The 14,151-nt window shown below is 47.0% G+C and overlaps 1 protein-coding gene across 1 annotated transcript in view; it reads right to left on the bottom strand.

Moving 5' to 3' along the window:
• The window catches only part of MARCO (macrophage receptor with collagenous structure), a 36,389-nt gene extending 29,793 nt beyond the window's left edge, over positions 1 to 6,596 (bottom strand). Inside the window, exon 1 of the mRNA XM_056117686.1 lies at positions 6,506 to 6,596. Coding sequence (XP_055973661.1) covers positions 6,506 to 6,539 — 34 coding nt within the window. The 5' untranslated portion in view covers positions 6,540 to 6,596. The remainder of the gene's footprint in view (positions 1 to 6,505) is intronic.
• Positions 6,597 to 14,151: the final 7,555 nt, after the last annotated feature.

The following is a 14,151-nucleotide window of genomic DNA, read 5'->3' as shown; positions in this document are numbered from 1 at the left end:
GTGGAGGGATGGGCACTTGATCATTGTATAACTGAAACCCAAGCACAAAATTTGTAAGCCTATAACTGTACCTCATGGTGTTTCACTAATAAAAAAAGAAAAGAAAAGAAAAAAACCTTAAGTGGAACATGAGTTTAATTGTCAAATGTAAAACTATAGAACTTTCTAACTCAAAAAAAGGAGAAAATCTTTAGAACTTAGAGAGCTAGGTGAAGGGTCTTAGACTTGTCACTGAATGCTCAGTCCATAATAGCAAAAAAAATCGAGGGGCCAGAGAGATAGTATAGGAGTTAAGGCCCTGGCTCAGGAATCACTCCTGACCGAGCTCCAGCGATTGTATACAGTGCCAGGAATTCGCACAGCTGTGTGCAAGCTCTCTGCCCCTGTACTAGCTGCACTAGGTCTCTTGCCCTGATAGAAATTTTATATATAACATTAGTCCTCAAGACGAAAATTACCCAAATGCCTTCCAATGAATAAAGTAAAAGATTAAAATGTGATGCAATTATATCGTGAAACAATTCTGATGAATGAAAAGCATTCAATATACACAACAAACTTTAATCGGTCCCAGAAAACAACACTCTGTGGGGGCAAATTGCCAAACATCAAATAATTGCTTACCGGTAATTCCATTGATATGGCTTTCTTTTTTAAAATAATAATTTATTGAAGTCAGAGTGATAGTACAGCAAGTAAGTTTCTTGTCTTGCATGTAGTCTACCTGGGTTTGACCCTGTTCCCTGAGCACTGCCAGCAGTGGACCAGAGCCAGGAATAAACCCTGAGTACCTTTGGGTGTGGCCTCCAAACAAAAATAAATTAATAAAAATTAAAAAGGATTTATTTTTTGTTTGGAGGGGCAGGGACCACATCTAGTGGTGCTCAGGGCTTACTCCTGGCTCTGTTGCTCTCCTGGCAGAGTTTGGGGGACAATATGCTGGGGTACAGTTATATCTAGTATCTAACAGGGGGACTAGGATCTAACTGGGGTACAAGAATGGATAGTACAACCTTAACCCCTATACGGTCTTCCCCAGCACTTATGAGACAGTCTGTAACAGAACACTTTCGGAAATGGGAGACCAAAGATTTTTGTGGGTGATGGTTGGGGTGGGGAGTGAGAGGTAGGTCATTCGTGCACCTCAAGGGGTGATTGACTGGCATCCCAAGTTGCGTGGTGATCACAAATCGCATGTGAAAACACACACATACGATCATACTGCAGATAACTCTATTCAGACACACAAATGAGTGCCTGTGAAACTAATGAAATCTCAGTAGGCTCTGTGGGTTATGCCGGTAGCAATTTCCTGGCTGTGGCACTGTACTGTAGCTAAGCAGGACGTGGTCACAGAGGGAAACTGGCTAGGCCACAGAGACTTGCCTGTGCATTTTTTAAAAATTTTTTGACACACTCTGCGAAACTATAATCCTTTCACAATAGCTACTTTAGATAAGTAAACAAACGCTCTGAGTCAAAGCTACATGTTCTAAAAATACAGAGAAACAGTGACTCCACAAAGGACAAAATCAGAAGATGAAATGAAAGTAGTTGCTCTAGGCAGAATAGTGACCCAGGCTGAGGTCCACCAGGAAAATGTTATATGCTTTATTTGCAAAAGGGAACAGAAATAACTAGACCCCTCTCTGGGACCCAATGTTTCTTGCCATTTATTTATTTATTTTTAATCCATGCCCTCCTTTCTTTTCCTTGCTGTCTTTGTTGATAACTGCTTTCTACCATGGCCAGGATGTTCGCATGCATGGATTGTGATGCTCATACACTCCTCATTAGTGCTCACTGAGGTTTACACACTTTTTACTTTTAGTGCTTGCCCATAAGCTCACTGCAGCCACACTCTTTAGATGACGCCCACACGTATGTTGGTTGAAGGTCATACTTGGTATTAATATGAACCACAAGGGGGGCTTGAGAAAGACTCAGTGGCAAAAGCCAAACCTTGCAAAGGTGAGACCAAGAATTTGATTCCCGAAGAACAAGAGTTTGACTCCCGCTGAACACGGTTTAGATGGCTCTGCAGTTTGGGTACGTGGCGCCTCAACAGAGCATGTGATCTCCCGAGCACATCAGCCAAGCCTGTGCAAGCACCGCCAAGAAGGCATGCACCCTGGAAAGCACCACAGTTAAAGGTGCACAAGGATCATAGTGAACTCCTGTGAACAGTCCAACTTCAGGTGCCCCAACACCGCCACTAGAAAACTTGTGATTGCCCAGGGAGCGTCACAAGCAAAAGTGCGACTCACAGTCACATGTATGATCCCTGGTCACTATGACAACAGCAAAAGGAAGCGAAGGTGAAAATAAAAATCAACAAAATGCCTAACTTCTCTATTTATATTACTTAGAGTCTTCTCTGTTGAGAGAAACGCTCTTCATGAGAACCGGTAGAAAGGAACAACAGAAGGGCAGACAGAGGTAGCTGGGAACTTGGGCTGAAATGTCCAGTGAGACAATTGTCCCAAGACCTGCGAAAAGCTTGCCAGGGATTAAAGGAGCTCTGAGAGAAATCAGGCCTGCCAAGAGAAAGCCAAGAAGGCTCAAGAGAGAAATATATTCCTTATTTTCAAAAAGAAGACTGCAGAGATAGTTCAGCAGTAAGATGCTTGTCACGCAGGTCAATCTAAGTTTCGTTCCTGTCACCACATAATGTCCTGGAAGCCCCATCAGGAGTGATCCCTGAGCACAGAGCTAGGAATAAGCCCCAAGCACAGCCTGGCATGACCCCCAAACAAAACAACAACCAAAAAAAAAGTGAAAAGAAGTACATTAAGGGATGAATAACTAATGAGGAAAGATCTAGAAAAGAGTAGCAAGGTGCCACGCCTCTTCAGAAAAGTAAAGCAATTTTCAGTTGGAGAGAGAGAAAGAGAGGTAAGCCCTGAGGGGGTTGTCACTGGGCTACAGAGCTTCGCAGTGACCACTATCACTATCCAAAATGAAGTCCTTTAGTCTAGAACATTTAGAAAGTTCTGTATGTGCAATGCTTCTGGGTAAAAAGACCAGAGCTCTAGAAGCACTTACAGAAGTGTTCTAAATCACACTGACGTGATTTAGGTTTTAGTGGGGTCCGTCAGATCTGGGATTCACTCTGGACTCATACTCTTATATCTACCCCACCCTTGCCTCATCTCACAGCAATACTCCAGGTGTTCCAATGTCTAAGACTTCTCTAGTCTGACCTCTCTATTCCCTCCTTACACCTCTGCTTCTCATGTCTTGCTGCCAAGCTCATCTCTGTGCTCGGTCCTTCTAGCCTGACCGCCATCTGTGATCTGAGCATCTCCAACGCAAACCAATGTCTCTCAGGCCTGATTAAAATCCTTTCAAAATTCCCTGTTGTCCAACAGAATAAAGTCCATCTTCAAGGTCCTAGTGTCAATTTCCACTGAGCTTTCCCCAGTGAATGTTTGCCAACAAAATGAAGCCTTTTTGCATTTCTCTGAATACTTCCTGTAAACATATCACAAATGTGCAATGCCCAAACCCTGCCCAGCTCTGGTTCTTTCTCCCAAGGACCCCCATATCCTAAACTTGAATTTAAGAAGAAGTCTCAATTCAGACCCAGGTCTCATACAAGCTTAATTCCATCCCAACTCATGGGAAGGGGGGCGTTCCGGTCCGTCCTTCACGCCCTACCGAGGTCACCAGTTGCCCCCCACGAGCGGCTCTCCAGCACGGCCACAGCCCCAGAAGCACAAGGGCTTAATGCAGAACCCAGCAGCTTGGAGCAGAAAAGTGAACGGACTATGCATTGATCCAGGCCATCAAGTCTGCCGGAGGGGAAAGGGTGTTGCCCCATTCGCCCTCTCCTCTCTGGAAAGAAAGATGGCGGCCACATGGGAGCCGTGTGGACAGCAGGTATGAGCCGGGAGTGTGGGGGCGACTAAAACCTCATGGGAAGGGGGGCGTTTCGGTCCGCCCTTCATGCCCTACCGAGGCCACCAGTTGCCCCCACGAGTGGCTCTCCAGCACGGCCACAGCCCCAGAAGCACAATGACCTAATGCAGAACCCAGCAGCTTGGAGCAGAAAAGTGAAAGGACTATGCGTTAATCCAGGCAATCATTTCTGCCCAGAGGGGAAAGGGTGTTGCTCCCTTCCACCCTCCTCCCTCTGGGAAGAAAGATGGCGGCCACATGGGAGCCTTGTGGACAGCAGGTATGAGCCGGGGGTGTGGGGGCGACTAAAACCTCATGGGAAGGGGGGCGTTCTGGTCCATCCTTCACGCCCTACCGAGGTCACCAGTTGCCCCCCGCGAGCGGCTCTCCAGCACGGCCACGGCCCCAGAAGCACAAGGACTTAATGCAGAACCCAGCAGCTTGGAGCAGAAAAGTGAACGGACTATGCATTGATCCAGGCCATCAAGTCTGCCGGAGGGGAAAGGGTGTTGCCCCATTCGCCCTCTCCTCTCTGGAAAGAAAGATGGCGGCCACATGGGAGCCTTGTGGACAGCAAATATGAGCCGGGAGTGTGGGGGCGACTAAAACCTCATGGGAAGGGGGGCATTTCGCTCCGCCCTTCACGCCCTACCGAGGCCACCAGTTGCCCCCCGCGAGCGGCTCTCCAGCACGGCCAGGACTCCAGAACACAGAAACCAATTTCTTAACTATCTGACTTTCAGTAGAAATACTTCCAGGGTCAATAGGTAAAAGAGCAGAAATCCAAAACCAACATTTAATTCTTGAACCCAGCCGTAGAAAGCAAATCACTTCACAATGCTTTTTCAACATGTCTGATTTGGGGGGGGGGTAAACTCTAAATAATAGTGGTGAATCTTTTATTGAAACAATGAATCTAATCAAAGCAGATAGAGTGTTAACTAGAATTCATCTGCCTCACAGGGACGGGGAGGGGTGGGGGGTGGGGTTTTATTGGGGTTCTTCATGGTAAAAAATAAGTATTGGTAAAGGGAAATGTGTTTGATATTTGCATGACTGAGACATAAACCTGAAAGCTTTGTAACCTTTCCCACAGTGATTCAATAAATAAATTAAAAAAAAAATTCCATCCCAAACATTCCTTGCAGGTATCAGTCACAACTAGCAACAGATTGAACAGAAATCACCAGCATATGTGGGGGTCCATTTTACCATCCTCTGGACACTCCAGTGAAATTCTGGCCTCCCTGAGACCTGAGACAGCGATTATTTTTGTCTGCTTCCTAGATCCTGAGGGCAGTGTGCCCATCATGGATTAAGTGCCAATTTTCTTTATCATGACTTGAATGTTTTCAATTCTTTAAAAAGTTACATAGACAAAGGCTAGGGATGTAGTTCAATTACAGAGTGCTTGTCTTACATGTGTGAGACCCTGGGTTCAATTTCCAGGAACACACACACACACATACACACACACACACACACACATACCAAATATTCAGAATTCTACGTTACCCCAAAGTACTAGGTAGTCAATATTAGTAATGTTGGAGCCAGAGGATAGTACGGGAGCATGCCTGGTATGAAACCAGCACCACCAGGATGGCCTGGGTAATAGCAGGCAATGCAGGGCCTGAGTAGCACCTCGTTCTTCGGCCCTACTAGCCTGGTTGGTCAAGAATGGCCAGTGAGGATCCAGGACCTCCTGAGAATCAACTGGGAGACGCCCCCCACCCCAAAATTGGGAAAGTCATTCGATCACAGGCTTTCTCTGTTGCTGCACCAGGTCACTAGAAATAGAGCACTGAGTATTTCATTTTGCCATCCCCATTCCCTCTGGTCCAGCCAGTGTCCTCCACAGATGATGGATGAGAGGGACACTGGGGCAGGAGAAAGAGTTGTAACTCTTCCTGAACTTCCAGAGAAGAAAGGGAGCAAGAATGACAGATGGGCTTGGAGGCCAATTTCAAAAGGATATTCTGGCGCCCAAAATCAGAAATTCTGTGTGCAAAGCACTTCTTCATAATTTAAGGGGCTACAAATTATAGAAGTGTTTTTTTAATTACATCCCCTGGGTAAAGGAGAAAATAAAAGATAAGAGTTGCCTGCACTTTAAAAGTCTGAACGGAATCTAAGACAAGCTCATTACGAAAGATGATTCTCTCCTGGCCATCAAGAAAGTGGGGGGCATGACCCCCAATCAGGTCCCACAGAAGTTGCCTGCAGGAAGTCTGAAGGAATGGACTTAAACCACTAAAAAGTGTTCAACTCCAGATTGGAACAAACTGCATACCTCATGTTTGGCATGACCATCACACACCTGTGTATCAGAATCAGATTTTTCATTTAAACAGGGGACATCTAATGGGCATTAACATTAATTGAAGTAAAGTTTGAATACAATTTAAACGCCATTTAAATAGTCCAAGGAGCTGTGAAGCCAAGAGAGGGGAAAAGCACCCACGCCAATCGTACATGAAAGATACAGCATCTATTATGAGCATCCCCCCAAAACTGTTAGTGAGCATCTCTAGTGCAAATCTAGATTCTATCCACCTGTAGACTGCATCACCCACCCGGGCAGAACAGAGGAGAGGTACTTTACCATTAATCTCAAAGGTTTCCACTTCAGAGAACATAGCTGGATGGAAAGCTGCTCCTTCCCAGGTCTAGCCAAGTGCCCTTCCTCCTTTCCAATCTCTTCCTTTTCCATTGCTAAGCTTTATAGTTGGCCAAAGTCCTGGAGCCAGCAGAAATGTGCTGCGCAAGAGGAACCACTTGGGGCGACAGTGTTCCCACCGAATAACCATGGCAAGGCACTTCCCTTTGGCGCTAGGTTATTTATTTTTTTTCTAAATTTGCAAAATGTTTCCTGACATGATCAGGATAGGACATTTCTCCTCCCCCCATAAAAAAGGGTTTTCCCATATGGAGCTCCTTCTCAACGCAGCTGCAGGATGCAGGAGGGGTCACATGTTTTGGGGGTCAAGTGGCTCTGGGGTCAAGTGATCAAGCAACCCCCTCGCTCACTCTCAGGCCTGAGAGAGCTTAACCTGAGAACCTGGAGAAGCTTTCTCCTCCATGACCTCGCTGCCTTTCCAAGCCCTGCCATGGTCCCAGCCCCACCCGCTATCCCAGCCTACACTGAAGTCTAGCTCCTTGGCCCTGCGTCTCCCCTTCCAAGCTCATCTTTCCTGCCCAAAGTGGGTTACATCCACCAGGAGCAACTGCCCTAGAAATGGTCAGGAGTGTCTTATCTCTGGATAGAAGATCCCAATATACAGTCTAGCAAAGCCCCAACATTTTAGCCGGCGTTTTAAAAGTCCAAAAAGCTCTTTTATAAAGCGGTCCTAGCCATCAGGAAAGTGGGGGATATGACTCCCAATCAGGTCCCACAGAAGTTGCCAGCAGGAAGTCTGAAAGAATGGACTTAAATTACTAAATAGTGCTCAACCGCAGTTTAGGGGAAATGCATTGCTTTACAGCCCGTATTTCTGCAATGAATTCTATTCCACTCCACACGCAGGGATGTGGGTCCGTGTACTTGTCCCCAGTATGATCCGAGCAGCTTGAGGGAAGCAATTTCTTCCTTGTCTCCTGGGTATATGCTACCAAGGATTTTTCTTGCTTGCAGGGTGAGACACAGAATGCCTGCCTTCCAACTCTACCTTATACCTTATCCCTCAGTCATGGACAAACCACCTCTGCATGAAGCATTTCCCTTTCCTTGTTGGTAAAACACAGATGCTGGCAATTTGTCTTCAGTGGCTTCTATGACTTTAGTGGTTTCTGTGGTTCTGATGGCACTGGAAGATGAGGATGTTAATGTCCTGTGTTTGTTTTATTGCTTTCTTGGAAACCCTAAGCCCTCCCCATGCCTTGGTGTGGAGGAGGGCAGGACAGACATGATATGGCTAAGTTTCAGATTTCTGTGGCGAGCAGCCACTGTGGACGCAGGGCAGAGGACAGAGAGGCCAGAAGGTGGGAGTGGAGGGTGGGGGTGGAGTGGTACCAACACACGCCTTAGGATCGGGCTGGGGTGGTTATATTTGATTTTGGTTTGGTTTGGGGAGCCATATCCAGTGGTACTCAGGGGTCATCTTGGAGGTGCTTCAGGGGAATATATACAATGCTGAGGATTGGGCCCAGGGTTCACACACACACACAGCATGTGCTCCCTCACTGAGCTATCTCTCCTGACACAGGGTCAGTCTGTTTACTTGTTTCGTTTGGTTTTCTATTTGAGAGAAGTGGATTGTGAGGGCCAGTACCACACCCAACAGTGCTCAGGCCTTAATCTTGGTGGTGCCTGGTGGGGGGCATATCCAATGCCAGTGATCAAACCGGGGTTCTCTGCAAGTGAGCTAAGTACTAAGCCCTATTCAGTTCGGCTTAAAGGAGTGATTGGGGTATTCCTCAGACAGGAAGGTGAGGCCTCCCAGAGAAACAGAAGGAAATGCTAGCAAAGTTGGCCAGGGCAGGGTGGCTTGGCAGTGGAGATGCCACGAGACTGTGAGTCTCATTGGTATGAAAGGGGTAAGGAGGGCTGGTAGGAATCGATGAGGCGGGCTTGACTCACTCACTTTCTCTGGTTGTGGGCAATGGCAGAAAGTGAAAGGGGAAAGGAACTCAGGAGCATGAGAACTGACAGAGCCCTACCGGGCAGAGGTTTCCAGGGGACCCCAGCATTTCGACACTCAAGAAAGGAAGTCGCTCATTTCCCTGTGAGGGCTAGGAACAGAAATCAGGAGGGGGAGGGGTGTTGCAAAGGAAAGAACTAGAAGGAAGGAAATAAAGGCAGCTGCATGTCAGGAATCGGAGGGGTAGAGGTGCAAGATAACCGAGGCTGCAGGGCATTCCCCAGTGGAAGGGGAACTCCCCACTCCCAGCGGAGGAATCTGCTCAGTTAGGCTGCAGTTCTTCTCTCTGCTGGGTCAGCTCAACTCCGAGCAAGACTGTCCTCATTCTTGGGCGCGGGGAGAGGGTTGTTGGACCTGCTCTAGGCTAATCAGCTTAAGCTACCATTCTTGGAGGGAGCCAGTGGTCAATGGCTCTGACTGGGGTCAGGCAGACCTGCCACTCAAACTCAACTCTTCATGAATTTGCTGTGCAACTGGACCTCAATAGTTTATAAAAACATTACCAGTTATCCAGAACAATTTAGTCGTCAGGGTGTTACATAGGTATATACATTACATAACTTTGACAACAACTTATAACTTTCCTCAAATTGTGAGGTTTAAAAGTCTTCACACCAATGCTCATATAAATATGAGCTCATATAAATATGAGTCCCCTTGTCATTAAAGTCTGGTTTCAGCTGGTTTCAATCCTGGGGTTCTAATTCAGAGGTTCACATTAGATAACATTTTTGCAAAGCATATCTGCCTTTCCCCCACCCTACCATGGCCTGAGATACTGGTTTTAGTAGAAGGTCCTGGCTGGATAATACCCAAAAGCAGCTGAGGACTCCGGTACAGGGCAATGAAGTGGTCCCAGCAGCCTGGTAACCGAGTAAGCCCTTTGGACTCTATTCAAGAAGTGTTTGGAACTGGAGCAATAGTACAGCGGGTAGGGTGTTTGCTTTGCATGTGGCTGACCCAGGTTCAATTCCCAGCATCCCATATGGTTCCCCCAAGCATGGGCAGGAGTAATTCCTGAGTGCAGAGCCAGGTGTAATCCCTGTGCATCACCGGGTGTGATCCAAAAAAAAAAATAAGTGTTCATCTCTGAATCTATGAAATGATTGACCATTATAATGCCAGCCTGCCAAGAGAGAGAGGTCATTGAGGCAGTCACTTAGGGCACAAAAGATTTGGTAATCAAGACATGAACTATTGTAAGCATCAAAGTTAGGGCCTGCGGATGACTTAATGTCAAAGCACTTGCCTTGTCAGTGTGAGGCCATGAGTCCTGCCCCCCTACCTAAATTCCCTGAAAGGTCCCACCCACCCTGCTGCCTGGGATCCCGTGAGGCTCAGTAAAGAAAGCATGTGTGATCTCTGGTACCCCTAAGCCAAATGTGCAGCCCCCAGTAGGCACTACCACCAGTGAGAGTATGAAAATGAATGTACGTGCAAGCACTACAGCAGGGAGGGCAGCACCATGATGGAGTGAGTGAGAACTCTGTTACCTACAACCAAAGGGGTTTGGAAATAAAAATCAAATGTTTTAAAAGCTGTGGGTAGGGAAGATTGCTCAATAAACCAGAGTGAATACTTTGGATGCAGGAGACCTGGATTTGGCCCGTGGCATTGCATGGTCTCCTGAGCACCTGCAGGGAGACCCCCAGAATCAAAAAGCTAGGATTAGCCCCCCAAACCACTGGGTTTGTCCCCAAGGTGAAAAAAATCTGAAAATTAAGTAGACATCAGGCATATGCCTTGCATATAGACAATTCTAGTTTGATCCTCAGTACCACGTATGGCTCTTTGGGCACCAGAAGAAATGATGCCTCAGCAGTGAGCCAGGACAGCCCTGGGCATCACGAGGTGTGGCCCCCAAATAACAAAAACAACACCAAAAGTAGTTATTCATCATGTATGGGGGCTGGAGTGATAGCAGAGTGGGTAGGGTGTTTGCTTTGCACACGGCCAACCCAGGTTCGATTCCCAGCATCCCATATGGTCGGTCCCCTGAGCACCGCCAGGAGTAATTCCTTAGTGCATAAGCCAGGAGTAACCCCTGTGCATCGCCAGGTGTGATTCAAAAAGCAAAAGAGAAAGAAAGAAAGAAAGAAAGAAAGAAAGAAAGAAAGAAAGAAAGAAAGAAAGAAGGAAGGAAGGAAGGAAGGAAAGAGAGAGAGAGGGAAGGAAGGAAGGAAGGAAGGAAGGAAGGAAGGAAGGAAGGAAGGAAGGAAAGAGAGAGAGGGAAGGAAGGAAGGAAGGAAGGAAGGAAGGAAGGAAGGAAGGAAGGAAGGAAAGAAGGAAGGAAGGAAGGAAGGAAGGAGAGAGGGAAGGAAGGAAGGAAGGAAAGAAAGAAAGAAAGAAAGAAAGAAAGAAAGAAAGAAAGAAAGAAAGAGAGAGAGAATTGAACACTGCTGGAATATGTGATGCTGGAATGTTTTATGCATGAAATCTGACCATTAACAGTACTGTAAACGATGGTGCCTAAAATTATATTAAATTTTAGAAAGAAAAGAGCTCATCACGGGGGAAAATAAACAAACAGTATTTTTTTCACAGGTGAGGACTCCACGCTGCCCTTGCAGTGACTCTCTGGCCATTCACTCCCCTACCCCCCAGCCCTGCTCATTACACTGTGCTTCAGCATCCTGGGTGCACATGGAGAAAACAGCAGTCTCCCTGTCTGCCTACAGAAAGGATGGGAAAACCCAATGAAATCATAAAAGCATAAGTTAGTTTAGTAAGTAAAAAAAAATATTCGGAAACGAGAGGATTCTCAGTAAAACAGCAACTCGCCTCAAGCCAGCACATGAACTCTGGAAACAAAATGCGAACTCCCACGTTTCCCACATTACCTGGAAAAGTCCCTTCAATCTCTTTAAAGCCCAAACAAAACACAGAGTTTGAGAAGCAGTGCATCGAGTCCCGCCCATACTCTTTTAGCTCCAGGAACATGAATCTGGCTGCTTGCTTTGTGCACCCGATGAAGTGATCAACTTAATTTGGGAGAACGTGATTGAATTTCAGTCATACAGTATTCCAACGCCTGTCCCTAAATTTATCTTCTTCTTTTGATCCTTTATCCACTTTCTGCACACACCTCCCATCCCGACTGATTCCTCCAGCCATATTTTCCTTAGCAATCCCTTTTCTATCCCAGTTGCCTTCTCCCCTTTGCTCATGAGGCAGGCTTCCAGCTACGGAGCAATCTCTCTGTCCCGACGCACCGTCTCTATTGACTTTTTTAAAAAATAATTTATTTATTTATTTATTGAATCACTGTGGGAAAAGTTACAAAGCTTTCAGGTTTAGGCCTCAGTCATGCAAATATCAAACACCTTTCCCTTTACCAATACTTATTTTTTACCACGAAGAACCCCAATAAAACCCCACCCCCATCCCTCCCGATGCCTGCGAGGCAGATGAATTCTAGTTGACACTCTATCTGCTTTGATTAGATTCATTGTTTCAATAAAAGATGCACCACTATTATTTAGAGTTTACCCCCTCCCCCCAAATCAGACATGCTGACAAAGCATTGTGAAGTGATTCGCTTTCTACAGCTGGGGTCAAGAATTAAATGTTGGTTTTGGATTTCCGCTATTTTGATAATTAACCCTGGAAGTATTTCTACTGAGAGTCAGATAATTAAGAGATTGGTTTCTGTGCTCTGGAGTCCTGGCCGTGCTGGAAAGCCGCTTGTGAGGGGCAACTGGTAGCCTCGGTAGGGCGTGAAGGACGGACCGGAACACCCCCCTTCCCATGAGGTTTTTGTTGCCCCCGCACCCCCGGCTCACACCTGCTGTCCACAAGGCTCCCATGTGGCCGCCATCTTTCTTTCCAGAGGGAGGAGGGCGGAGGGGAGCAACATCCTTTCCCCTCCGGGCAGACATGATGGCCTGGATTAACGCATAGTCCGTTCACTTTTCTGCTCCAAGCTGCTGGGTTCTGCATTAAGTCCTTGTGCTTCTGGGGCTGTGGCTGTGCTCCAAACTTAACTCTGATTTTCAGGGAGAAACGTTGGGTGATTTACTTCCCATTGATCACTTTGTATATACAAAGATGTCGCGCGGCCGCTTATGTGGCCGCGCGGTTTGAAGGAAAAGTCCTAGTTCCCGCATACTCGAGCTATGCTTGTGGAGGCTTCTGGTCACCGGGGTTCCATCTGGGGGAGGCGGGATGCGGCACCTACCCCATCTGGGACTTCCCGGTGATCTCGGCTCTTTTTGGAACCTGGTGTCTTCTCCGGGAGACTGTGGAGCCAGCCCTCCATGTGGTCCTTCTTCTCTCTCTGCGGCTGTGTGCTGTAAAGATGGCGCTGGGGCGCGGGCCATGGGCATGACTTCCGGGATCAGAGGTTATTTGGGAGCCGGGATGGTCCTGGCAGTTTGGAGGAAAAGTCCTAGTTCCCGCATACTTGAGCTATGCTTGTGGAGGCTTCTGGTCACCGGGGTTCCATCTGGGGGAGGCGTCTCTATTGACTTTATTCTTCACACTTGCACTTGGCCACAGTGGATTATGTACCTAGAATCAAATCAGCACCTGGTACTTAACGATGTTTAATAACTGGTGATTAAATCTTTTATAAATGAAAAATACACAAATGGTCTTTAAAATATGAGAGATTACTATCCATACATAAAATAGGACACTACTAAGAATGACAGGAAATAAGCAACAATATGAATGAATCTTAGAGCCTTATGTTTTGTGGATGAAGCTAGATTCCAAGAGACACAGGGTATGAAACCACTTATCTAAAATTTCAGAGCAAGCAACACTCATCTCTAATATCAGAGTACAGCCAAGATTTCCTGGGGTGGGGAGTGAAGAGAATCTAACACATAGGAGCACAGGGAAGTTTCTGGGACAATAGAAGTTCTTTATATCCTGATTAGGATATTAGTCATAAAACTCATTACAGATTCAGCCTAAGAGAAGGACAACATGGAGGGTGGGATCCACAGATCCCGAAGGAAAAAAAAAAACAGGTTCCAAAAAGAGCCGAGATCATCGGGAAGTCCCAGATGGGGTACGTACCGCATCCCGCCTCCCCCAGATGGAACCCCGGTGACCAGAAGCCTCTACAAGCACAGCTCGAGTATGTGGGAACTAGGACTTTTCCTCAAAACCGCGCGGCCGCTTATGCGGCCGCGCGACATCTCTCTATATACAAAGTGATCCATGGGAAGTAAACCACCCAACGTTTCTCTCTGAAAATCATAGTTAAGTTTGGAGCACGGCCACAGCCCCAGAAACACAAGGACTTAATGCATTACCCAGCAGCTTGGAGCAGAAAAGTGAACGGGCTATGTGTTAACCCAGGCCATCGTGACTGTCCGGAGGGGAAAGGGTGTTGCCCCATTTGCCCTCTCCTCTCTGGAAAAAAAGATGGCGGCCACATGAGAGCCTTGTGGACAGCAGGTATGAGCCGGGGATGTGGGGGCAACTAAAACCTCATGGGAAGGTTGGTGTTCTGGTCCGTCCTTCACACCCTACCGAGGCCACCAGTTGCCCCCCACAAGCGGTTCTCCAGCACGGCCACGGCCCCAGAAGCACAAGGACTTAATGCAGAACCCGGCAGCTTGGAGCAGAAAAGTGAACGGACTATGCGTTAATCCAGGCC

This window comes from Sorex fumeus, unplaced genomic scaffold (genome assembly GCF_029834395.1).
Source record: "Sorex fumeus unplaced genomic scaffold, SorFum_2.1 ptg000035l, whole genome shotgun sequence".
In the NCBI taxonomy this organism is placed as follows: domain Eukaryota; kingdom Metazoa; phylum Chordata; class Mammalia; order Eulipotyphla; family Soricidae; genus Sorex; species Sorex fumeus.
This window is presented reverse-complemented; position numbering and strand designations above follow the sequence as displayed.